This window comes from Artemia franciscana, unplaced genomic scaffold (genome assembly GCF_032884065.1).
Source record: "Artemia franciscana unplaced genomic scaffold, ASM3288406v1 PGA_scaffold_1180, whole genome shotgun sequence".
In the NCBI taxonomy this organism is placed as follows: domain Eukaryota; kingdom Metazoa; phylum Arthropoda; class Branchiopoda; order Anostraca; family Artemiidae; genus Artemia; species Artemia franciscana.
The window spans coordinates 363,256-390,366 of NW_027062618.1; the positions used below are offsets into that span (position 1 = coordinate 363,256).

General features: G+C 35.5%; 1 protein-coding gene across 5 annotated transcripts in view; it reads right to left on the bottom strand.

Annotated features, from left to right (window-relative positions):
• The window catches only part of LOC136041233 (transient receptor potential-gamma protein-like), a 239,030-nt gene that overhangs the window by 72,620 nt on the left and 139,299 nt on the right, over positions 1–27,111 (bottom strand). For all 5 annotated transcript variants that reach the window (XM_065725825.1, XM_065725827.1, XM_065725822.1 and 2 more), the window contains exon 10: positions 3,784–3,936. In XM_065725825.1, the coding sequence (XP_065581897.1) occupies positions 3,784–3,936 (153 nt within the window). The remainder of the gene's footprint in view (positions 1–3,783; positions 3,937–27,111) is intronic.

Here is a 27,111-nt window from a genome sequence, read left to right on the forward strand (position 1 = left end):
TTCTTTCGATGTACCTGTTGATATCAAAATTCTTTCTTTTTAGTTTTGGTGACTATTGAGCCGTGCCGTTCCTTACTTACAATGTGTTACCACAAACTGCTTAATTTAAGTTGGAAACCGTCATTTAATAAGATTTTTATTTAGTTGTTTCAAAGTTATGAAGTATTTTGGGCAGTATCATATATCGTCGATGTTGCCACGTTGAACCATGAAAAGAAATAAGAAACAAAAGAAAAAGAAAAAAATAAAAGAAATATGAAAAGAGAACTGATTAGCTAAATTCGACAGCGCTTTTAATCTGTAAAAATTAAAAATCAATCGCCTGTTGATTCCCCAAAATACTTTTTCACTATTTCAAAAATACTTTTACCGACTCCTTAAGCTGCTTGGTGCGAAGCTCCTTTTTTAAACTTATTTTCACTTTTTTTTTCTCTGACATTTTTTGCTTTCAAATTTAGCAACTGCTAATAATAAAAACTCCATAGCTACATACCAAAGTCTTTAGTGGTATCCCCATAATGCTTAATGCAACAGCCCAATCCCTTCAATTCCCTGTACAGGAAATTTTTTACGAGCAGTCAGGTTTTCATTTATTCATTTATTTGAAAACCGTCATTCAAAAGCAAGAAAATGGAGCAAAAAAAGAAAACAAAATAATACAACAATAAAGATAAAATTAAACACTTTGCAAAAAAACAGGAAAAGCAAATATACACATACACAAAACACACACACATATATATATATATATATATATATATATATATATATATATATATATATATATATATATATATATATATATATATATATATATATATCCAAACGCCATTATCAGGCTTGCACAACAGCCTTTACATTTTACGCTTCACGCACATGTGGTTGTTATGTTATAGTTTAGCAGATATTATTGGTTACTAGTGCAAATTTAAACATAGATGATGTAGGTTTTTGCTAGACATAGGACTTTCTCTTCAAAACGTTTTAAAATATGTTTCAAGATGTTTTTCATCTTTTTTCTAAATGTTTATTAAATAAGTTCCAAAACATTTTTCTTCAAGATTTTTTTCTCCTGACGATTCGCCGAAACACAGGTTCTATTTTTTACATTTTACGCACAGGGGGTTGTTACGCTATAGTTTAGCAGATATTATTGTTTACTTAAGCAAACTTAAATGTAGATAAGGTGTGTTTTAAAATTGAAAGAGAGAGAGAGAGAGAGAGAACGAGAGAGAGACAGAAAGTGAGAGAGAGAGATACAAACCCAAACACGCACATAAACACATTCCAACAAACAAAGACACACACACACAAGCACACACGAACAAAAACTTACAGAAACACACATACAGAGAAACGCATACATGGACAGACAGACTGACCGACAAATACACACACAGACATACGTACAAACATAGAGTCATATGCATATACAGACAGATGGACAAAAACACAGGCATGAAGAGAAAGACAAACACGCGCGAACACACAAAAGTACAAACACACAGAGACACATACAGAGATAAACCTAATGGAACAGACAGACAGATGGACAGATACCCAAACACAGAGATACAGACAAACACGCCCGCTCACACGAAAACCCACACACACATACAGAGAGAGAGAGACGCAGCCACAGCGATAGACACATACACAAACACAGAGACAAGCACGCTCACGCACAGACACACACACTTAGACAAACACATTAACAGAAAAACAGACGGGACATAAAAGCATACAGAGACACACACACACACACACACTAACACACACAGATACACGCAGATACAGACAGATCGCAAGACACCCAGGTACACATAGAGACGCACACAAACATACTCAAAAACAACCATGCACGCATATACGCTTATTCAGAGAGACACACAGACAGACTAAAAGATGGACAGACATAAAGAGAGAGAAAAAAAGGTGCAAAAACACAGACACAAGCACACACATAGAATCAAACGCACAGACAGACAGACAGACACACAGGTACACAGAGAAAGATAGAGACACGCATGCACACATAAACACATACACAGACACACAAACAAATACATAGAGACATACAAAAACAGGACAAATGAAAACATGGACATATACACAAACACAGAGAGACAGCCAAAGGACCAAGATAAAAATGAAAGGAGAAAAAAAGGAGAGAAGATAAAAATCTTGAAAAGTGTCTTGAAACATATTTAAAAATGTCTTGAAGAAAAATATCTTGAAAACGTCTTTAAACGTATTGAAAAATGTTTTGAAGAAAAATGTCTTGAAGAAAAACGTCTTGAAGAAAAACTTGAAGATATCTTGAAAGGTCTTGATAAAATGTTTTGAAGAAAAAAAAATCTCGAAAAACGTATTGAAGAAAAAATCTTGAAAAATATTCGTGCAATGTCTTGAAATATAATTGAAGAAAAATGTGTTGAAAAAGGTTTTGAGAAATATTTTGAAGACTAACGTTTTGAAAAACGTCTTAGAAAAAACTTCTTGAAAACCATCTTGAAAGTTATTGAAAAACATCTTGGAAAATATATTTTGTGTCTAGTGACAACCTATGTCATTTACATATAAGCTTGCATAAGTTAACAATAGTACCTACTCCTTGGAGCAGGCCCTTGGGGGTGCTGTCCTAGGATTAGACGGATAGGGCCCCGGACGTATTTGTTGATCTTTTCATCATCTGCATTTCAATTTGCATAAGTAAACAATAGTATCTGCTGAACTTTGACTTAACAACCAAATGTTCACAATACCCCGAATAACAATTTCACTTGTGTCTTGAAGAATGCCATGAGAAATTGGTATGACTCTTGGAAGCCCTAATCATTTTAAGCTGCTACTAAGATGATTGCTTTTACATTCGGGGTTCCTCACTTAAATAACGCCTTAAAAAATGCCCCTCGGGAAGGCTTTCTAGTATTTCTCAAGCCCTAAGTCATCATTGTTTAAATTTATTGAAGTACACGATAGGATATGCTAAATTATAACGTAACAACTACCGGTGCGCAATAGACCAAATAAATAATAGCACCCATGTCTTAGAGAAGGCCCTTAGGGATTGTCTTGATTATTAGTGCACTCGCGAGAGTTCCCCACTTGACTAGCGTCTTGGAAACGTATTGAGTGTTTTTCTTACCTTGCTTGTAGGTTTTTAGATATTTAAATTTACAAAAACGCATATCATCTACATTTAAATTTGCATAAATGAGCAATAAACTATACTAAAGCTTAGAGTAACAACCTAATGTACGTAAAATGTAAACAATAGCAACTGCGTCTTGGAGAATGCCCTTAACAAACAAATATTGAAGAGAAAATGTTTTGAAACATGTTTAAAAACACCTTGAAGAAAAAGGGTTAAAAAACCTCTTGAAACATATTTAAGAACATCTTAAAGAAAAATGTACTTTATCTTGAAAAGACCTACATAATCTATACTTAAATTTGCATAAGTAAACAATAACATCTGCTAAACCACAAGGTAACAACCACCTGTAAATGAAGCGTAAAATGTAAACAATCTTGCGTAATTCCAGAAATGGCGTTTGGAAATCCTGTGTGCTCTAAAAAAGTTTTGGCACCAGGAGTCGAAGGGATAGGGCTGTTGCAGCAATCATTATGGGGATACTACTGTCTTTTTTGATAAAAACCGAATTTCTATCTATTTTTATTTTAAAATACACTTGGCTGTATAAGCTTCTCCTTGGCCCATTAAGAATAATGGCATTGAGATAATATTATCCTGTGATAAAAATTATCGTTTCTACTTACCCATCACCCAAGATAAAACAAGCCATTCGACGAATGTTGGATTGGCTCCTCGCTTAGTAGCAGTGTCGTCAGATAAATACTTGGCAAAGCCCTCAGCACCAAACCACGCTGCCATTGTCGACTCTATTCTTTGAGAAGCAAGGATGAGTAGAACTATAAACAAGAAAATAAACAAGACTTTTAACTTAAATAATAATACTGTATGTACCACATACTCTCTCTTGACCATCAGATTATCTCAGTGTTGATAAAAATGCCTTATTCAAGTAAACCTGCGCATGTGGCTTTTTATGACCTTGTATGGGCTCCAGACTTGATAAAGACAATAATAACTGAACGACGGACTGAGCAGCTCGACTGCTAGAATTCATTATTACATAATAATATTATCTAAGAGGCATTTATTATCCACTTATTGAATGAAAAAGTTCAGACTGATTGGTCTTATCTATATGCCTAAAATTTATTCGGGCTTCCTCAGAATCCACAGCCTTTATTAGTTTTTAAAATTCTGTATATCTCTTTTTATGCAATGTTGAAATAATTAGAATCCAGTGCTTTAAATATAAAATTCTATTTGTGAAAAAATTAATTAACAAAAAACAAAAATGTATAAAACAACGGGTTATAATTTCAATAAAGCAGTGAAAAATTTTGGCCCCACGTCTGGGAGCTTTTAACAACGAAAAAAAACGAAAAGAACGAAAAAAAAGATTTTTAAAAAAAAATTATATAAAAAAATAGCAATTAAACACACGAAGAGAAAAAAATAAATAAGAACAGCTAACATTATAAACAGTTTGTTTATAATTTGAATTGTTCTTATTTATTTTTTTCTCTTCGTGTGTTTAGTCGTACATTTTTGTGTGTTATTTGTTTTAAAAATTTTTGTTGTTGTTTTCTTCTTTTGTTTTTTCTGTTGAGAAAGACTCCTGGACATGGGGCGAAAATATTTGGAATATTTCGTTGAATTAAACTGTTGTTTTGTTCGTAAATGGAAAAGCAGTGTGGTGTGGTCTAAGACATTATTTAAAATATGTGTCTCTCACGTTGAAGGCTGACAAGCGACGAGCTCGATGAGCTTGACGAGCTATGTAATTTTAAGACCTGGAAAAGACCTTGCCAAGGGACAATTTAGGCTCTTGGTCCATTTTTGAATTTTTCTTTTTTTGGCTCCAACTACTTTCCATGATAGCGAGGAGCCTCCTATCTTAATTTTAATCTAAAAGGGGAAAAGAGATACACAACAGGGAAAAATAATTTCCACTAATAGTATTAGCTATAGGAGCTGTTAGTTACTATTACTATTAGTTGTACATAATGAAATTTGTTATACTAGCTCCTACTGTTCTTTGTAGGGTTTGTTGGTACTTACGGCATGAGCGCTTAAAGGGATACCGGTAAAAATAGAAGTTGGCTAGTGTAAAAGAACCACCAGCGCCATCTAAATTTTATATGTCACGCTTCGTAGTTCTTAGTTCCTTAGATTTTTAGTTCCTGACCAAACCGCCTCCTACTGTAGTGAAAAGTCTCCAGCTTACAATTTTAAAATATGTAGTTGTAGAGCATATTTCTATTTGGAAGTTTCTTGACGTTCAAGTTCAAGTTCTATTTATTTTCATAAAATAACAATAACAAAAACAATATCCCAAAGGGCTCAATGGCCCGTTATTTGGGAAACGGCATACAATAAATAAAGAATCATAAAACTTGTCATAAACATACTAACCAACATCTACATATAAATATGTAAAGAAAAGAAATGAACTCACCGGCAGTCCCCACGAAACAGCGACCCTCACATCACCCGACAATAAAATACAAATTAAAATTCTCGCGTCATCGAGGATGCAACACCAACAAAACAAAAACCCAAAAAAGAAAAAAAATAATAAATAAACCATGAGAAATATTTAATAAGAAGCCTTTAATAAGAAACTTTTCATCTGTCTCTTAAAGGAGTGAAGTGTTCGTGACTGCCGGGTCTCAGCGGGAACCAAGTTCCAAGCACGTCCCACAGTCAAAGCCAGGCCGAAGTCTGAACGAACCGAGGGACTAGCTGGAATCATCATATCCTCATGGTTACTAACCATATACAAATTTACTTTCCCTACTAGTTTAAGCAGTCCCGAAAAACAACATGGGAGATCTCCCTGGAAGTATTGATATGCCAACGAAGATAGAGATAAAACATAAATATCTTTAATTTTCAGGAGGTCAAGATGAGTATGTGTAGCCGACTGGAGAATTCTTGCCACTTTCTCATAAAGATTGTGAATAGGAGCAAGTATCGAGGGAAATGTGGACATCCACACAGACGAACAGTGACATATATAAGGGTAAACCAGAGAAAAGTATAAAAGACAGAGGATAGGGAAAGGAAATAAACGCTTTAACTTTCGGATGATCCCAAGTCCACGGGAAATTTTCACTCTTATCATTTGAACATGCCACTTAAATGATAAATTTTCATCCAAAATAACTCCCAGGAATCGCATATATCGATCTGGGGGACGGCTTATGGAGCCTCGTGGTGTATGAAACTCGGTAGTTGTGGAGCAGCTCATACCTTTACGAGAAAAAATAAGAAGGTATGACTTTTTACATTTATGACTTTTTACATTTAAAGTTAGTTTATTTATGTCAAACCAATAGATTATTTTCTCAGTCATTGCTTGAAGCTTTAGAATAAGGGATGATTGATCTGGAGCTGCAGCACCTAAAGTAGTGTCATCTGCAAATGCTATTAATTCTTCTCAACTATCAGGTGTGAACACCAACGTACTCTGAGAGTAGGATTTGTGACACAATCCACAGCAAACATTGTTAATTGGGGTGTTAAAAAGTCGGTAGAGATCGTTCACATAGATGAGGAAGGGGATTGGCCGAAGAATAGAATCTTGGGGTACTCCGTATTCAAGTGGACCTTTTTCGTCTGTAGCTTCCGTGGCGATAGATCTTTCAGTTAGGTATGACGAGAACCAAGACAATGCTTCCCCACGGACACCAACCAGACAAAGTTTACCAATGAGAATCTTATGTGTTAGGCGGTCAAAGCTTTCTTTACATCAAGAAAAATGGATGCAGGAATACTCCTAGTTGAAATGACCTATTAATCAAATGGTGAATTGGGGTGATAATCGATGGAAGAATATTTTTAATTACTTTAGCAGAAATTTGGTCTAAACCTGCTGAAGAATTTTTTAAAGACAGAACAATATTTCTAATCTTCTGCACCGTAACCTCCCCAAGAACCATTGATTTCAAGCACGAGGGACCTAAGAACCGCTTCCGAGACTGTGACACAGAGGGATAAGAAACGCTATTAGCAGGTTTTTCCCTATCTCCGCGAAGGATTTATTCATATGATGTCGAATTTGGCCTTTTTCTGTTACAAGTTGATCGTCTACAATGAGAGACTTAGGGAGACCTTCTGGTTTCATGGATGGCCGACTAACTTCCTTAATCACGTCCCACGTCTTTTTTATATTTTTACCGCAATCAACAAATCTTTTTGTAAAATATACTGTTTTAGCTCTGCGAATAATTGATTTCAGAAAATTACGGTACAACTTAAATGCTTTTAACTTGGCCTTAGTTGGTCTTTTTTGTACTCCTTCCGGAGGTTCTGCTTCCTTTTTATTGACTTTAGGACTCCAGATGTTAACCAGGGAGCTACAGGTGTTGATCTTTTTGATCGAGGATTTTTTAAAGGAGGTTTCAAACAGTTCGTGGTAACGAACTGTAGTAAGGAGCGACCCGGCTCAATAGTAAACGAAACTCTAAAAAAGGAATTTTGATGCTAAAATATACATCAAAAGAATCAGATTTTCATGTTGATTTTAAATATATAAGTTTCATCAAATTTAGTCTTTGTCATCAAAAGTTACAAGCCTGAAAAATTTTTCCACATTTTAGAAAATAGGAGAAAACTCCCCCTAAAAGTCATACAATCTTAACAAAAATCACACCATCAGATTCATCGTATCAGAGAACTCTCGCTCGTTACGCTAAAGTTTGACTCTTTGCCGGAGTTCTGCTTTTTAAAACAAGTAAAAGCCTTAGCGTAAAGAGCGAGGGATTGCGGAGGGGACAACCCATTTCATATACGGAGTAATTTCTGTTCGTTTTAAGTTTTAATGCCGCTCCTTACTTTCAGTTAAAAAAACTAGTTTTTTTTATGTTTAGACAACAAGACGTGAATTTTTCTTTAACAGTGTCATAAAACCGGCCAAATATGTCGTTATAATTGCCTAAACTAATATTTTCTGGTAAAGAAAAGTCCCATTTATATGTACCAAGATCTTCTTTCAATCTATCCAGCTCCACTGGTGAGCAACAAAATCTCATTTTATCCTAGGGGACTAATCTTTGTGGATTTTGGAGGAATTGAAACAGGGCTGAAACTGGTAAATGGTTGGAAATGTCAGAAAGCAGTACTTCATTCCCAATGGAGTGTAGCGATGAAAAAATATTGTCAATTAATGTTGCTGACTGGTTTGAAATCCTTGTCGGTATGACAAGGATTATATATATATATATATATATATATATATATATATATATATATATATATATATATATATATATATATATATATATATATATATATATATATATATATATATATATATATATATATATATATATATATATATATATATATATATATATATATATATATATATATATACATACATATATACATATATATATATATATATATATTATAATATATATATCTCTTTTCTTTTTTTTACAACTTAATGCTTCTAACTTGGCCTTATTTGGTCTTTTTTTGTACTCCTTCCAAGGGTTCTGCTTCCTTTTTATTGATTTTAGGACTCCAGATGTTAACCAGGGAGCTACAGGTGTTGATCTTTTTGATCGAGGATTTTTTAAAGGAGCTTTTAGACAATAAGACGTGAATTTTTCCTTAACAGTGTCATAAAACCGGCCAAATATGTCGTTATAATTGCCTAAACTAATATTTTCTGGTAAAGAAAAGTCCCATTTATATGTACCAATTAAAAGATAGATTGATCTTCTCAGTCATTGCTTGAAGCTTTAGAATAAGGGATGATTCATCCAGAGCTGCAGCACCTAAAGTATTGTCATCTTCAAATGCTATTAATTCTTCTTGACTCTCAGGTGTGAACACCAACGTACTCTAAGAGTAAGATTTGTGACACAATCCACAGCAAACATTGTTAATTGGGGTGTTAAAAAGTCGGTAGAGATCGTTCACATATATGAGGAAGAGGGTTGGCCCAAGAATAGAACCTTGGCGTACTCCGTATTCAATTGGAACTTTTTCGTCTGTAACTTCTGTGGCGATAGATCTGTCAGTTAGGTATGACGGGAACCAAGACAATGCTTCCCCACGGACACCAAAATGACAAAGTTTACCAATGAGAAACTTATGTGTTAGGCTGTCAAAAGCTTTCTTTACATCAAGAAAAATGGCTGCAGGAATAAGATTAGAATCTAAAGATCATCGTATAAACTGAAGAAGTCTATTACAAGCATGTTCTGTAGAATACTTTGCGCGAAACCAAAACTGGTGCTGATGGAAAAAAATTTAGCTTCAAGAAATCTCACCAGACGTTTGAGCATTGCTCTTTCAAATATCTTAGAGAACACTGACAGAAGAGAGATCGGCCTGTAGTTCCAAGGATCCTTTCGGTCACCTCCTTTAAACAAGCTATAAAACGTGCAATTTTAAGACTTGGGGAAATACTCCTGGTTCAAATGACTTATTAATCAAATGGTAAATTGGGGTCATAGTCGATGGAAGAATATGTTTAATTACTTTAGCAGAAATTTGGTCGAAACCTGCTGAAGAATTCTTTAAAGACAGAACAATATTTCTAATTTTCTGCACCGTAGCCTCCCCAAGAACCATTGATTTCAAGCACGAGGGACCTAAGAACTGCTTCCAAGACTGTGACACAGAGGAATAAGAAACGCTATTAGCAGTTTTTTTCCCTATCTCCGCGAAGAATTTATTCATATGATGTCGTATTTGGCCTTCTTCTGTGACAAGTTGATCGTCTACAATGAGAGACTTAGGGAGACCTTCTGGTTTCATGGATGGCCGACTAACTTCTTTAATCACGTCCCACGTCTTTTTTATATTTTACCGCAATCAAAAAATCTTTTTGTAAAATATACTGTTTTAGCTCTGCGAATAATTAATTTCAGAAAATTACGGTACAACTTAATGCTTCGAACTTGGCCTTATTTGGTCTTTTTTTGTAATCCTTCCAAGGGTTCTGCTTCCTTTTTATTGATTTTAGGACTCCAGATGTTAACCAGGGAGCTACAGGTGTTGATCTTTTTGATCGAGGATTTTTTAAAGGAGCTTTTAGACAATAAGACGTGAATTTTTCCTTAACAGTTTCATAAAACCGGCCAAATATGTCATTATAATTGCCTAAACTAATATTTTCTGGTAAAGAAAAGTCCCATTTATATGTACCAAGATCTTCTTTCAATCTATCCAGCTCCACTGGTGAGCAACAAAATCTCGTTTTATCCTAGGGGACTAATCTTTGTGGATTTTGGAGGACTTGAAACAGGGCTGAAACTGGCAAATGGTCGGAAATGTCAGAAAGCAGTACTTCATTCTTAATGGAGTGTAGCGATGAAAAAATATTGTCAATTAATGTTTTTGACTGGTTTGAAATCCTTGTCGGTATGTTTATACAAGGAGCCAATCCGTACGAAATTAGTAAAGACAAGTGATTAGAAGCCTGCCTAGATGACGATTTCCTATGGTCATGGTTAAAGTCACCCATCAATATAACTTAATATTTTCCAGCAAAAAATTTCCTAAGAACGTCATCTAATGTTTCAAGAAATTCAGTCACAGATCCGCTTGGAGAACGGTATACTTCGCCAATTATTACCCTTTCCTTAGCGTTAATTGGGATTTCAATAAAAAGTGACTCAAATATTTTTTCATTATTTATGCATAAATCCTGTCTTAACACAGCCTGAAAATTATTTTAGATGTAAAATTTGAGTCCACCTTTTTTGCCCATCTTACGGTTAAGAAAAATCGACATATAACCGGGAATATCCAAAAGTACCTGATTATTCTCATTCAAAAATGTTTCACAGAGACCAATAATTGCTGGGCACGAATCCCTACATAATAATTGAATATCGTTTAATTGAATAAAGAATTTAGGCCCTGAACGTTAAGATGTACAACCGAAAAAACATCACCCCACGGAGTTTTGGAGCCCCAATTGGTATTTCTGATATTTAATTACCTTACTATGTAAAAAACTTGTCATTTCGTGCACTTTGAATCATTTCGTGCCTGAAATAAAAATGGTGTGATAGGGGTCTGATTACTCTCCAATCTTTCCGTTCAATTAAAAATGGTGCCAGGGCTTCTAAGAAACCTTATTCTGATTAAATAAAAAAACAAGTTTTTTTTAAATGAAAGTAAGGAGCAACATTAAAACTTAAAACGAACAGAAATTACTCCGTATATGAAAGGGGCTTTTCCTCCTTAAAGCCCCGCTCTTTACGCTAAAGTTTGACTATTTCTCTTAACTCTATTTTTAAAACAGTAAGAACTTTAGCGTAAAGAGCGGGGCGTTGAGGAGGAAAGACCCCTTTCATATACGGAGCAATTTCTGTCTGTTTTAAGTTTTAATGTTGCTCCTTACTTTCATTTAAAAAAACTTGTTTTTTTTAATTTAATTTCTGGACGTTTTTGAATTAATGCATGTATTGATCTTGGCTCTCCGCACATAAATAATTAAAACGAAATTCGCATATTAATTAATTGCAATTAATCGGAAGATTTTGAGAAAAAAGAAGTGAGGGAGGAGGCCTAGTTGCCCTCCAATTTTTTGATTACTTAAAAAAGCAGCTACAACTTTTAATTTTTTACAAACGTTTTCATTGGTAAAAAATATACGTAACTTATGAATTAATTTACGTAACGAACTTCTATATTCGTATGTTTTTATTGCGTGTACGAGGGGTTCAACCTCGTCGATACCTCACTCTTTACGCTAAAGCTTAAATTTTGTCCCAATTCCTTAAGAATGAGCTCTGAATCACAAAGGCCGTAGAATAAATAGTTGAAATTACTAAAAATACTTTAGCGTAAAGAGTGAGGTATAACGAGGAGGTAAGCCCCTCATATGCGTAATAATTTTGTTCGTTTTAAGTTTTAATGCTGCTCCTTACTCTCAGTAGAAAAAACTTTTCATGTTTATTTTTTCATTGTTTTTTTTTCAAATAATGCCAGAAAATCCTGCGGCCCCTTTATTGAAATTCTCTTCCCCCATGACAAGTTTCTCCATGGAAATATCCTCCCACGTAACCCCCCCTCAAATCTCTCCCTAAAAAAAATCGCCCTGAAAATGTCTGTACACTTCCCAGTAACCATTACTACATGTAAACACAGGTCAAAGTTTGTAACTTGCAGCCCCTCCCACGGGGTGCAGGGGAGTAAGTCGTCCCTAAAGACATGGTTATTAGGTTTTTCGACTGTGGTGAATAAAATGGCTATCTCAGAATTTTGATCCGGTGACTTTTGGGAAAAATGAGCGTGGGAGAGGGCCTAGGTGCCCTCCAATTTTTTTGGTCACTTAAAAAGGGCACTAGAACTTTTAATTTCCGTTAGAATGAGCCCTATCGCGACATTCTAGGACCACTCAGTCGATACGATAACCCCTGGGAAAAAAACAAAAACAAAAAAAAACAAATAAACACGCATTCGTGATCTGTCTTCTGACAAAAAATGTGAAATTCCACATTTTTGTTGATAGAAGCTTTAAACATCTACAATAGGGTTCTCCAATACATTGAATCTGATGGTGTGATTTTTGTTAAGATTCTATGACTTTTAGGGGGTGTTTCCCCCTATTTTCTAAAATGAGGCAAATTTTCTCAGGCTCGTAACTTTTGATGGGTATAACTGACCTTGATGAAACTTATATATTTCAAATCAGCATTAAAACGGAATTCTTTTGATGTAACTATTGGTATCAAAATTCCATTTTTTAGAGTTTCGGTTACTATTGAGCCGGGTCGCTCCTTACTACAGTTGGTTACCACGAACTGTTTGATATTCTAGGATTACTGATTCGTTACAATCAAACTTGAAAAAGAAATAACCGTGATCTTTCTTCTGGTCTAAAATACAAAATTCCACATTTTGTAGATAGGGTTTGAAACCTCTGCTGTGGAATTATCTGATATGCTGAATCTGATGGTGTGGTTTCCTTTGAAACTATTGGGGTGATTGGGGGTGTTTCCTCCTTTTTGAAAATCAGGCTAATTTTTCAGGCTCGCAGCATATAAGGAATAATATTCAACTTAATAAGTTTCATATATTTGTAATCAGCATTAAAAGTCAATCCTTTCCATATGTTGTTATCAAAATATTTGTCTTTAGAATCTCGGTTATTACCGGGCCGAGTGGCTCTTTAATTGTATTTCTTTACCATAAAAGTTTTGATTTCAGAATTAAACAGGCAATATCTCAACCGTTCATTAAACTGGGTATATATGCAAGAGAACCCATATACACCCCGCCCCCAACTGAATTTCATAATTGTTATGGTTTGCTGTAATATATACCTATATCTTGGTATAATTAGTCTAATTTCAGGCGTTAACCAAACTGCCCCTTTCGAGCCCCTGAGAGTAGCTGAGAGTAGCCTTGCTGCCAAGTATCTGACCATGAGAAGGGGTATTTTCCCGAATACACTGTTGAAGATGAATGGATTGAAGCCAGTAATAGCTGCCAAAGCTAAACCAGGAGAAAGGGTCAATCCCGATGGACATTTGAAGTACCAACCGTGGCGCAAAAAAGTTGCCTTGAGGAGCAATCTGAGGCGGGAGATAAGTGTTCTTCAGCTAGTACCGGTTTTGAATATCAGGTGCTCCTTGCCATGATGGCTGTTGAGTGGGTGGTGATTTTTCTCTCGCTGTTTTTGGACAAATTTGCCTACTCAAGCCGGTCTGAAAACCTTGGGTGGGATTTTCTTGATGGGGAAAACGATATTAAATACCTTGACAGAGGGTGGTACAAGTAGTCCTGTGGCTATTGGTTATGAATTTTTCTAATGGAAGGATTGTAGGCTATGAGCCTGTGTAACTTAGGCCATTATTCGATTTTTGAGTCCGATAATAATAACAATAATGGCTATACATTAACTTTAAAGAACTGTAAGAGAGTAAAAATTGCATTAGAATACCGCTTTTTTCGAAAGAAATAGAATCCAGATTTCAAGTTGAGGCCCATAGTAATTACTAAGAATAAAGAATTCTCAGAATAAATGTTGTTCAAAAAGAGAGTTATTTTTTAATGATTAGGAAATGTTTCGAAAGTGTTCAAGGAGAATGTTTCCAAGCAGCGGTTTTTAATCACATTGTTTGACACATTTACATATACTAAAGCATATAATAGTCTAAATATCCCCTCCCTAGGTCGTGTGAAGGGGAGGCTAGGGGGGTATTAGCCTCCCTCCATGAAATTTTGCCCAACTCATAAAAACGTAGTCAAAATGAATATAAACAAACTTTGATGTGTTCTTTTGTCCCCAGGGGTCTTTGTGTATATAGACCCCTCCCAAGGTTTTGAAAAGGGTAAAAATTGCCCTTCCCCATAGTTTGAAAAATTGAATTCGACTCTTCCCCAATTTCCGTACATTAACACCACTGGTATGCTTATAATTTACACTTGGTAGAAGGTGAGAAGCTGGTACCTACAGGAGCACATACACATGAAAGAGCAATACCAAAAGGAATATATTTTACAGTTTGAATAGGAAGAATAAAAAATACAGAAAAAATACACTCTAATTATTGAAGCTCCCTTAGTTTTTTTTTATCTCCTTCCTATCTTCTAATTTTCGCCCAGTCTAATGTACGACAACCTTTCCATATATCTGATGACAATCGAGATTGCAGGCAGGCAAAATCTACTGCAAAGCAAAGAATACTTGTCCAATCCAATTGGTGAATTCTCTTTCATTTATTTCTGGCCGGTTTTTTTCATATAGTATCTTTTCTCTTATTGTCAACTTCACTTCGAAAACTTTGATTTTTTTTGCTATGAGAACTGAGGACGATTTGGTTGAGGTCGTTGTCGAAACATTTGCTTGTGTTTTGTCTTCATATTTTGGAAAAGGCTAACAAAATCCTTGTTTTCTCACGTATTTGATTTTAATTTTAATTTTTTACAGCCTTTCCTTTCTTGGTTTCATAGCTCATGTATTGCCAGTGTGGTATTAGATTTATACATTTTACACTCTAAGAAGCTGAAAAGTCGCATCAAACAATATAAAAAATTAGGCATGAACAGTATTTTTCAAATTTTTAAGCATCTTCATGGAGTACTGACAGAAATAAATTTTGTTATATAAGGCATTAAAAAAAGAGAATTAACTCTGAAAGTGCTATGACTGAAAGGCTTTTATTTGTTTAAAGAAGGCTATTCATTTAAATTGAAAGGCAAATATTAAATTCAAAGGCATATATTTTATTTTTTGAGATACTAAAACTTCAACTAAAAGCAAAAATTTTTTTTTTATCCCCTTATAAGAAGACGCTTTCTTTGCATCCAGGAGAAAGCTACTTTATTGCTCAGAAGATCAATGTGGATTTCTAAAGAAAGTTATGCTGGATTGATTTTCAGAAAGCACTATGATTCGATTAGAAATTTATTTGATGAAAATGCATCAAGAAATGACAAGTGAGTGATTAATTTGAATTTAATGGAGAGCCATGAATAGACTGCAGTGAATGGGCATTTTGTGATTTTTTTTTTATCCAATGAAATTAACCTTTGGACCTTCAAAACCTACTCTATAATATCGATTGATAACATCCATTTTTCTGTAATTCTAAATATCTTGAGATTTTTTTTTTTTTGATAATTGCTTTATAACAAAACTATTTTGATACATCTGAAATGCCTTTTTTTTTCTTTTTTTATTATTTTATAAACGAGCCTGTATTATTGGTCTAGCAATACCAAGATGCATTATGAGCCCGACCGTAGTGTCCTTTCCCTAAGCACATACGAAAAAACAGTTCTGTTATTTGTTTTGGAATTTTTTTTTGCCTCCTGTGACATTCATAATTGATTCATTAACATGATTTCCATTACTACACTTGTTAAGTTCTAGGCAGTATTTATAAATTAAGAAAACAAGAAATTCAATATAGCCCGGGGAAGAGAAAGTGCTAGCCTATTTTAAAAAATTATGCTTAGCTAACAGATTTTTTTTCCCCAGTGAAAAACGGTGCCACTTAATATTAAAATCATCCTTATAAAACTTCTCATTTTAGTTTTTATTATTGAGTTTTAATTTTGATTATCTATTATGTATTATTAACTCATTTTATAATTAATAAAATCATAATTATGAAAATTCAAAATCATCCATATAAAGCTTCTTCTCATTTTAATTTGTTTTGTGGATTATTATGTTGCGAGAGCAACACTTTGGTTTTGTCCCGTTTTTTTTTTTTTTTTTCTATGCCACCGATCTCGGCTTATTCCTGGAAACTGGTAAGGGTCTAACCTGTGCGGTTTTTACGGAAAATGTGGACCTCAGGCTTGATTGATGACTATGGCATTACATTTTGGAAATCTCCGCAGAACTCTTGCCTGGGGCCAAAAATGATGGTTTTTGCTTGTCCACGAGCCAGAGACTATGGTGTGCGAAAGCTCTGTTCTAGCAGGCAAGCAGGCAGGCACCACTTTCAAATTGAAGATGGACTAAAATCTATAAGTGTTAAATATATGCGGCAGTTACCCGGCCCCACAGCAAATATATCTTCTTTGAGTGATGAATAGAAAAATTTACCGAAGCAAAAAAGCGGCGTTTTCCACGGGTCCGAAAGTGCTGCCGTGATTTCGGCTGGGTTTATCATCTGTTTTTTTGGACTTGGGATTGAGGTAGAGAAATGTTATTACATGTACCTCTTAAATTTTTAAAGTTCTGTCATTGCTAAAGAAATTTTAGCTTATCCTTTGCTCCTTTCTAAGTGGTGACGTTAAAAAGTTGGCCTACGGCAAAAAAATCAACTTTTGAACTAAGAAAGATATAATTTTTTTTCGATGACAATCGATAGCTCTTGACGAGCTGATCAAAGTATATGTCATCCATTTTTTGGTACAAAAATTCCTTCACGAGATATACTAGTTTGAAAGTTTCAAGGGGGTGACAACTTCAGTAGTAGGGTACACACTGAAACCAAAAATAGGCCGATACCAATTGTGAGACAAGTAGAGGACTCGTAAGCAACAGTCGGCTGTTGGACCATAATCATCTTCGGCAATAAGGGGTTTGCAACTTTGGCTAGTTGGTGTACTTATTATTTGTTTCCGGTGTATTTGATGGTAAGGCCAATTTAGTTCCATTGGTAAGACATGCAGGGGACTTGTAAGTAAAAATCGTCTGTTAGACTACAATCATCTTCAGTGAAGAGGGGTTTGTAACTTTTGCTATTTGGTGTAGCCTGCCCATACTCACTGTAACCTAGAATTAAGTGTTTACGCAACGGGTACAAACGATAACGCAAAACAAAGAAAGCGCTGAGGGGTTTGTAACTTTTGCTAGTTGGTGTACCCATACCCACTGTAACATAGAATTAAGTGTTTACGCAACGGGTACAAACGATAACGTGAAACAATGAGGCAGTTTCGTAATAATTAATAGAGTTTCATCTATGGTATTTTGATCCTGAAGAGTTACGGATAGCTTTATAATACCAACTAGATTATGATATTGTTCCAAGTCTTGATCCGTCACGTTGTCTACAATTGAAAAGGATAAAGTTCAACTGGCTGCAAATTTAATTTAGTCCCTTCTTTTGGTATTATAGCTCGTCATGAGCTGACCAAAGTATATGTCATCTATTTTTTTGGTACAAAAATTCCTTCATGAGATATACCAGTTTGAGAATTTCAAGGGGTTGACATCTTCAGTAGTAAGGTACACACTGAAATCAAAAATAGGCCGATACCAATTGTGAGACATGTAGGGGACTTGTAAGGAAAGGTCGGCTGTTAGCTCATAATCATCTTCGGCAATGAGGGGTTTGAAAATTTTGCTATTTGGTGTACCTACTATTTGTTTCCAGTGTATTTGATGGTAAGACCGAGTTGGTTCCAGTGGTAAGACATGTAGGGGACTTGTAAGTAATAATCGTCTGTTAGGCTACAATCATCTTCAGTGAAGAGGGGTTTGTAACTTTTGCTAGTTGGTGTAGCCTACCCATACTCACTGTAACCTAGAATTAAGTGTTTACACAACGGGTACAAACGATAACGTAAAACAAAGAGGGAGTTTCGTAATAATTAATAGAGTGTCATCTATGGTATTTTGATCCTAAAAAATGACGGATAGCTTTATAGTACCAACTAGATCATATAAGATACGGTTTCAGGTTTTCATCCGTCACGATGTCTATGGTTGATAAGGATAACGTTCAACTGGCTGCAAACTCAATTTAGTCCCTTCTTTCGGTATATTCGATAGCTCGTGATGAGCTGATAAAAAATATGTCATAGTAGTTTCTTCATAATTAATAGTGTCATTTATGGTATTTTGATCCTGAAAAGTTAACAGATAGCTTTATAATACCAACTGGATTGTATAAGATATTCTTCTAAGCTTTCATCCGTCACGATGTCTACGATTGAAAAGGATAAAGTTCAACTGGCTGCAAAGTCAATTTAGTCCCTTCTTTTTATATTCTTTTGTTATTGTTGTTTTTTCAACGCTGAGGAATAGCCTTTGATCATGTGATTACTGATCGCGTTCTTCTTTGAACATAACGTTTTAAAAGCTTCGATAGGCTGACATCTTCAGCGTTTAACCGATAGTAAAGAAACAAAACCAAAGTGATGCTCTCGCAACACTTTATTCGGCGAAGCCGGACAAAGGTTCCCGCAACACTTCACGTTGCTCAGGCAACGTAGGTCTAGTTAATTTTAATTATGTATTATAAAATAATTTTATTTATGTATTATTAAGTAAAAGCAGAATCAAAGCAAAGACGGTTAGAACGGAAAAATGTTTTTTGAAGGTATGAGTTCAACGTTGAGATGCGTTAGTGCTGACCTAATAATGCGCCCCTTGTATTGCTAAAAAGAAAACTTGGCTCACGGATAACTAGATCCCGAGAAATTTTGGGCCGGAGAAACTTGCCACCAAGAGAAACTCGCTGAAGGAAAATTTTTCTCCTAGGAAGCTCACACCCAGAGTCCCCCACCCCCTAAAGGGCCATTCTATGGAAAACTAGCCTCTGGAAAAAAGTGCATAAGATCTAGCAGCCAAAATCGAGCTTTTAAGATTTACTAAAAAGCTAAACTGAAAAAACTTTTCCTAAGGAAAGTCCTACTCAAAGTCCTAGCTTTAAGATTGTTCTAAAGAAAAACATAGTCGTTAGATAAATAACTTATAAATTACCAATCTGATATTGTCTCCAGAAAAAAAGGGGTAAACATCAGATCCTCCTCTCTTGTGGGCACTTCTGAAAAAAAATCTCTCAAATGAGCCATTTCCCAAATTTCTACAACCATTCCTTCCATATGAAATAGCCAGAAAAGGAATAATCATTGGGGCACTTATCGCTCTTTAGTATGTCAACGCCAAGAGGACCAAGGTGCATATTCTTAATTTATTTGTATTAAAAAGAAAATCCAGCTTTAAGCTGAATGTATGGACGAACAGTAAACCTTAAGACGAACATGTTTTTTACTTGTTTTTACTGTTTTAAGAAGTGGAGTTAAGAGAAAGAGTTAAACTTTAGCGTAAAGAGCGAGGCGTTGAGGAGGGAAAGCCCCTTTTATATACGGAGTAATTTCTGTTCATTTTAAGCTTTACTGTCGCTTCTTACTTTCATTTAAAAGAACTTGTTTTTTTTATATTTAATATCCCTCTAAGCCTAACCTGCCATAGGACTGATATGGATCTCAGTTTACTGTTTGCTGATGATACAGCCAACTCTACCTGCGACATAGATCATCAATCTCAAAATCAAATCTCGAATTATCACTGAGAAAGATGCTTCACTGTTTCCATTGTGGCAAATTAGTTGTCAACACTTCAAAGACTCTTTTTATGTTTTTTCAAGAACTTCTACTGCAGCACCAGCGTTACAAGAGGTTGAAGTCACATTTGGAGGTCAAGTAATAAAAATAAATCGAGTGCAAACAACTCGGTATCTTGGAGTCATTGTTGATCAGAATTTAAGCTGGAAAGTTCATATCGCTAGCCTAAGGCTTAAGTTAGGAAGGAACGTAGGTGTAATGCATCGTCTTAAATTTTTCCTTCCTTTTTATGCTTTAAAATCAATCTATTTTTCTCTTGTTCATTCGTATGTTAATTATTGTTCCATTATTTATTTGAGTGTGTTTCAGTCACATATTTCTCCTTTTGTGAAGTTACACAAGAAAGCAGTGAGAATCCTTAAGATGTTATTTTATTTCCCAGTTTCCTTCCTAGTAAATCTCCATCTAAGAGTCTCTACAGTTATTTTAATATCATTCCGGTTAGACAAATTCTAGCTTTTCAATGTATACTTTTCCGCGTACGTTATCTAAAGGATCTGCAACCAGATTATTTTAAATCATTTTTTCCAGGCCCTCCCTCAGTCCGACCATATAATCCTCGTTGTCCTTTAAGTAAGCTTCCTGTGCCTTTTATTGTCTCCGAGCGGTCTAGATTTTCGCAAAAAAATGTTATTACAAATTATTGGAAACCATATGAATCTTTTTTTGATGAGAGTCAATCGCTATTAACATTAAAAACTAAAATCAAAGCTCTGCTAATTAGTAAATATTAATTTGTGAATAGCTCCCGGCCCTTCAGCTATCGGATAAATATTGAGAATATTTTTAATTAATGTTTTTCTGCATTTATTTTTTGGCGTGGGATAGAGTGAGAAGTTTGATGACATCCGTTTCTTATGGGTTTGTTTGTTTTTACTGTTTGTATTGTCGCCCGGCTTTCGAGCCAGTCTCCCTGCCGGGGATGTTATGTGAATAGTTTGAATATGTATAGTTAAGGAATAGTAAAGAACGTGAACTTGAACAATCCGCAAGAAATTTCTTTGGAAAACATCTAGTAAATCTTCATCCGCTTTTTGGAGTGCCCATGCTTCATAGCCATATTTGACAACTGCTCTAGCTTCCAATATTCTAATCTTGGTTTGCAGACTTATCTTCCTATTCTTTCAATCTTTTTTTAACCATAAAAAAAAACTTAACCTTGGCTATTCTACATTTAACATCTTCTGTTCCCACCGTCTTTACTGATAATACTACCGAGGCATGTGAAACTGCCCACCTTATCAATCTTTTCGTTACCAACGTCACCTTTTCAGCTTCACTTATTCCTAGCCTTGGTGACTTTGTCTTCTTAACACTAATTTTCAAACCTATTCTAGACCCCGGAACTCGCAAAACCTCTAAACGTTTATTCATTTTGCCCAAAATTTCATCTAGGATGCTTAAATCATCAGCATGATCTAAGTCCTAGAGATTTTTTCCTCCCCACTTCATTTCGTGATCTCCCATTGCCTTTCCTGTGCTCCTTAAGACAAAATCCATCAAAATGATCCGCACAAAGGGGATAGAACACAACCCTGCTTAACTCCTGACTAAATACAAAACCAGGTGCTAACCTCATTCCCTACCTTAACCGCAGCAGTGCATTTCTCGTACATATCACTAATCACTTTAATGTATTTGTCCGGTATACCATACAAAGATTTGAGCTTTGCTAAAGTTCTTCTATCAACAGAATCAAACGCTTGCTCAAAATCTTTAAACTGAACACCAAAGGTGTTTGACAACTGAGGCAAGTCTCGACTATTAACATAAGAGTGAAAATCTGGTCGAAATATCCTCTACCTTTTCTAAAACCGCACTGATTTTCTCTTAAAGCTTTGCCTACAGAAATTCTCATTCCAAAAAGCATCATATTACTAAGTAATTTGCTACCTACAGAGACCATACTATTGCCTCGATAATAACCACGCTCACTCTTATCACCTTTCTTATACAGTGGTTTAATTAAGACCTTCTGGAAAAAAGTGCATAACATTTAGCAGCTTAAGTCTTCCTTTTGATATCTACCAAAGACTCAAGCAAGAAAACTAGTTCTATGAAAAATCCTACTCAAAGTCCTTGCTTTAAGCTTGCTCTAAAGGAAAACTTAGTCGTTAGATAACGACACTTAAGAATTACCCATCTGAGCTTGTCTCCAGAAAATAGAAGGAAATCTCAGACCCTCCTCTCCTGTGGGCACTTTTTCATGAAAATCCCTCTAATGAGCCTCCTTCCAAATTTCTAAAACCATTTCTTCCATATGAAATAGCCAGAAAAAAAAACATTAGAGCACTTCTCACTCTTTGCTATGTCAACGCAAGCCTATTTATTCTGAAAAAGAGCCAAGGTGTATATTCAAATTTGTTTGCATCATGTAAATAGACAAGCTTTTCAACTGAAAGTAAGAAACAACATTAAACCTTAAAACAAACAGAAAGTATTCCGTATATGAGGCCCAGCTGTTACTTCATAGACGGAGGGTCAGAGCTCAGCACCTACCTCCGCGCGAGAAGTGAATTACGAGGTGTGTGTTCATTTTAAATTAATTATGTTTCGGAGCTTGAAGTGTAAAGTTGTATTGTAAATAGGTAGCTTTTTTCCTACCTTTTACTCTGTGACTAAATTCGCCTAGGCAGAGTCGAGAGTGTGGAGAGAAATTGAGATTAGATTGGATTAGTACAGGAAGAGAATCCTCTACTCAGCAAGATATATTTCTGGGGGAAAGAAGAGCTTTCAGACAATTATTGAAGTTAATGCTCGTGGCCCTTAGCGTGGATTCTTGTGCTAATTAGCGTGGCACCTACATACCACGGGAAGTACAGTATTCAAACGAACATTGGTTGTATGATCAGCGTGGGAAGAAATTTTAGAAACCTTGTGGTTTCATAGTAGAGTTCATAGTAGAGTCTGAAGAGTGGTTGTATACAGGTTCATCTACGTCACTCCTGCAACTCTTGTTGCAAGAAACATGCTTTTTGCCTTTTCACTTCTTTGACTTTCTTTCTTTCCAGGACTAGGTCTTTCTTGGCAGATAAAACTTTCATCCCAGCAGTGATGAGTTCTTTCACAGTGGTGTCAGTGAGCAATTCTGACTTTTTCATATTATTTTCCTGTTGATATGTCATGGTGAGTCTTCTGGAAAGGGGTTTGCATGGATTATCTCTTATAACGAATCTCTGCCGACCTTTGCTTCTAATTTAGAAACAGAACCTGTTCTCCGTCTGTCTTGGGGTCTATTTTAAAAAAGGAATCTAAATGTTGCACAGTACTTTCGCTGGGCATAGAAATTTGCCTGATATGTGCTTCACTAGATGTGGTAGACACTCAGTCTGAGATATATGACGAGTGGAACTCATAATCTTTGAACCCATCTCTGTTAGTGGGGTAGACCTCACTTGTTCTGATTCCAGTCATTATAATCTCAGGACTCAGCAATGTTATATACTGATATAAGTTTATATTTATGGAAATTCATAGAGCTTGTGGCAACCTGGCTGTAGTAGGGTTTAAGAGGCCCCATGATTATCCTTTCTAGAGGCTGTAGTTTGTGAATAGTGTGGGGAGGGTAGTTATAAGTACAAGACCACTATTTAGTAGCTAGCTCATTTGGTCAACTATTTTCAGAAGTACAAGCGACTGTTTGGAGGGATAGAAAAGCTTTAGAAAAGGTTTTATCCTTGTATGACATACCAGACAAATACATAAAGTGATTAGTGCTATGCAAATGAATAACACTGCTGTGGTTAAGGTAGGAAATGAAGTTAGTAGCTGGTTGGGTATTAAATCAGGAGTTAGGCAAGGTTGTGTTCTATCCCTCTTTGTATGGATCGTTTTGATGGATTTTGTCTTAAGAAGAACAGGAAATGCAATGAGGGACCGCGCAATCAAATAGGGAGGAGAAACTCTCCTGGACTTAGATTATGCTGATGATTTAAGCATCCTAGATGAAAGTATGAGCAAAATGAATGAGCCTTTAGAGGCTTTGCGAGTTCAGGGTGCTAGAATAGGTTTGAAAATAAATGTTAAGAAGGCTATGTCACTAAGGCTAGGAATAAGTGAAGATGAAATGCAGGCGTTGCGTAAAAAAAGATTGATCAGGCGCACAGCTTTGCTTACCTTTTAATATTATTAGTAAAGACGGTGGGAGTAGTGAGGATGTTAAAAGTAGAATAGCCGAGGCTTAGAATGTTTTTTTTTCACAGTTAAAAAAAAAGTTTAGAAGAATATAAAGATAAGTCTGCAAACCAAAATTAGAATATTGGAATCCATAGTGATAACAGCGATCAAAGTGGCTCTGAAGCATGGACGCACCAAAAAACGGATGAAGATTAGCTAGATGTTTCCCAGAGAAATGTCCCACAGATTGTTTTCGGTACCCGGTTGACTGACCGTATTTCAAACAGTAGGCTTTACGAAAAGTGTGGTTCAATCCCGCGTTTTAGGACTAAAATTAAATTAAAAAAAACAAGTTTTTTTTTAACTGAAAATAAGGAGCGACATTAAAACTTAAAACGAACAGAAATTACTTCGTATATGAAAGAGGCTACTTCCTCATCAACGCCCCGCTCTTTACGCTAAAGTTTGACTCTTTCTCTCAATTCTTCTTTTTAAAACAGTAAAAAACTTTAGCGTAAAGAGCGGCGCGTTGATGAGGAAGCAGCCTCTTTCATCATATACGAAGTAATTTCTGTTCGTTTTAAGTTTTAATGTCGCTCCTTACTTTCAGTTAAAAAAACTTGTTTTTTTTTTATTTAATTTCTGAACGTTTTTGAATCAATGCACGTTTTGATTTTGGCTCTCCGCAGAGGAATAATTAAAACGAAATTTGCATTTTTTTTTTTGGCTAAATGGCTTTCTCATAATTTGATCGAATGATTTTGAGAAAAAAAGAGCGGGGGAGGAAGCCTAGTTGCCCTCCGATTTTTTGGCTAGTTAATTAAAAAGGCAACTAGAACTTTTAATTTTTTACGAATATTTTTATTAGTAAAAGATTTACATAACTTATAAATTAGCTTACGTAAAGAACTTTTGTATTCTCATATTTTTATTACATATATGAGGGGGTTCGCCCCCTTGTCAGATCCTCGCTCTTTACACTAAAGCTTAAATTTTGTCCCAATTCATTAAGAATGACCCCAGAATCACAAAAGCCGTAGAATAAATAGCTGAAATTACTAAAAATACTTTAGCGTAAAGAGCGAGGTATTAGGAGGAGGTGAGCCCCTCAAATGGGTAATAATTTCTGTTTGTTTTAAGTTTTAATGCTGTTCCTTACTTCCAGCTGAAAGAACTTTTTCATATTTATTTTTTCGTTGTTTTTTTTTTAAATAATGCTAGTAAATCCTGCACTCCCTTCATGGAGATTTTCTTCCCCCATGACAAATTATCGATGGAAAGTTCCCCCAGAATATCCCCCTCTTCTCAACCCCTCCCTCCAACCAAAAAAATTCTCCTGAAAACGCCTGTACACTTCCCAATAACCATTACTATATATAAGCACTGGTCAAAGTTTGTAACTTGTTGCCCCTCCCACGGGGACTGTAGGGAAGTAAGTCGTCCCCAAAGACATAGTTATAAAGTTTTTCGACTACGCTGAATAAAATGGCTATCTCAGAATTTTGATCCGTTGACTTTGGTAAAATAATTAGCGTGGGAGGGGGCCTAGGTGCCCTCCAATTTTTTGGTCACATAAAAAGGGCACTAGAACTTTTCATCTCCATTAGAATGAGCCATCTTGCAACATTTTAGGGTCTCTGAGTCGATACGATCACTCCTGGGGAAAAAAGTACAAATAAACACGCATCCGTGATCTGCCTTCTGGCAAAAAATTCAAAATTCCACATTTTTGTAGATAGGAGCTTGAAACTTCTACAGTAGGGTTCTCTGATACGCTGAATCTGAAGGTGTGATTTTCGTTAAGATTCTATGACTTCTAGGGGGCGTTTTCCCCTATTTTCTAAAATAACGCAAATTGTCTCAGGCTCGTAACTTTTGATGGGTAAAACTAAACTTGATGAAACTTATATATTTAAAATCAGCATTAAAATGCGATTCTTTTGATGTAGGTATTGGTATTCAAATTCGATTTTCTAGAGTTTTGGTTACTATTGAGCCGGGTCACTCCTTACTACAGTTCGTTACCACGAACTGTTTTATCATGAGAGTAAGGTTGATATAGCTGAGGCAAGTTCTGCCAATGAAGAATGACGGATTACCAAAGATTGCTCTTTTTTACCAACCGTCTAGGGCTAAATGGAAAGAAGGTCGTCCGTGGTTGGGGCTGGAGGATGTCATAAAGAAAATATAAAGGATGTTGGAACTTTCTGGGAGGGGGTAAGAGGGAGGCTTTGAATATATTGGGATAGAGGATGAGCGACTGTAGCCGTGTTAGCCTCAGGCGCCTTGGTGCTGCGGTGAGTTGATAATAGTAGTAGTAAAGTGGAATCTACTTTTTATAAAGGAATTTTAGATCATGTTTAAGGATGTTGCTAGCTGTTGCAGCTTAGAACAAGGATTAAACTCTTTTGCTTTAAACTCACTTAAGCGCTTCTCGAAATACTATGTGTTATATATGCTGTATACATTGAGATTTTTTCTATATAGATTTTGTATATATTGAGATTTTTCTATATAGATTTTGTATATACTGAGATTTTTCTATATAGATTTTGTATATATTGAGATTTTTCCGTATAGATTTTGTATATATTAGGATTTTTTCCAAGAAGAGATTAATATGGAAATTGCTTTTTGACAACAAAAGCGAAATCATACCGCAAAGCTGAATGCAAAAGAGGTTGATAATAGAGGTTGCAATAGAGGATGCAATAAAGGTTGATCTCATAATGGAAACAACGGAAGAGAGATGAGTTATTTATCTTCAAATGGAAGATAAAAAAAAACTTATGGTGTAGCTAAAAAAAGGTAAACGTTGTATGTATGATAAACGCTCCACCGTTCAAGTTTTTCATTCATTGATGCATTTATAGAACTGTTTATTTATCGTTACTTTCTTTCAGCTTAGTATGAGACAAGATAAAGGGAACTGACAGAATAGATAGAAAATAAATAATTTAGGCTAATATTTGAAAATTAGGTGGGGGGGGGTAAAGTATTCGGAGAGTATGAAGTTACAAAAAAATTCTTACTACTTTGTGTGCTGAATAATTGTACCTAACACATTATGCATGCAGTATGCAGACCCGCTATACTTTTACCCCCAC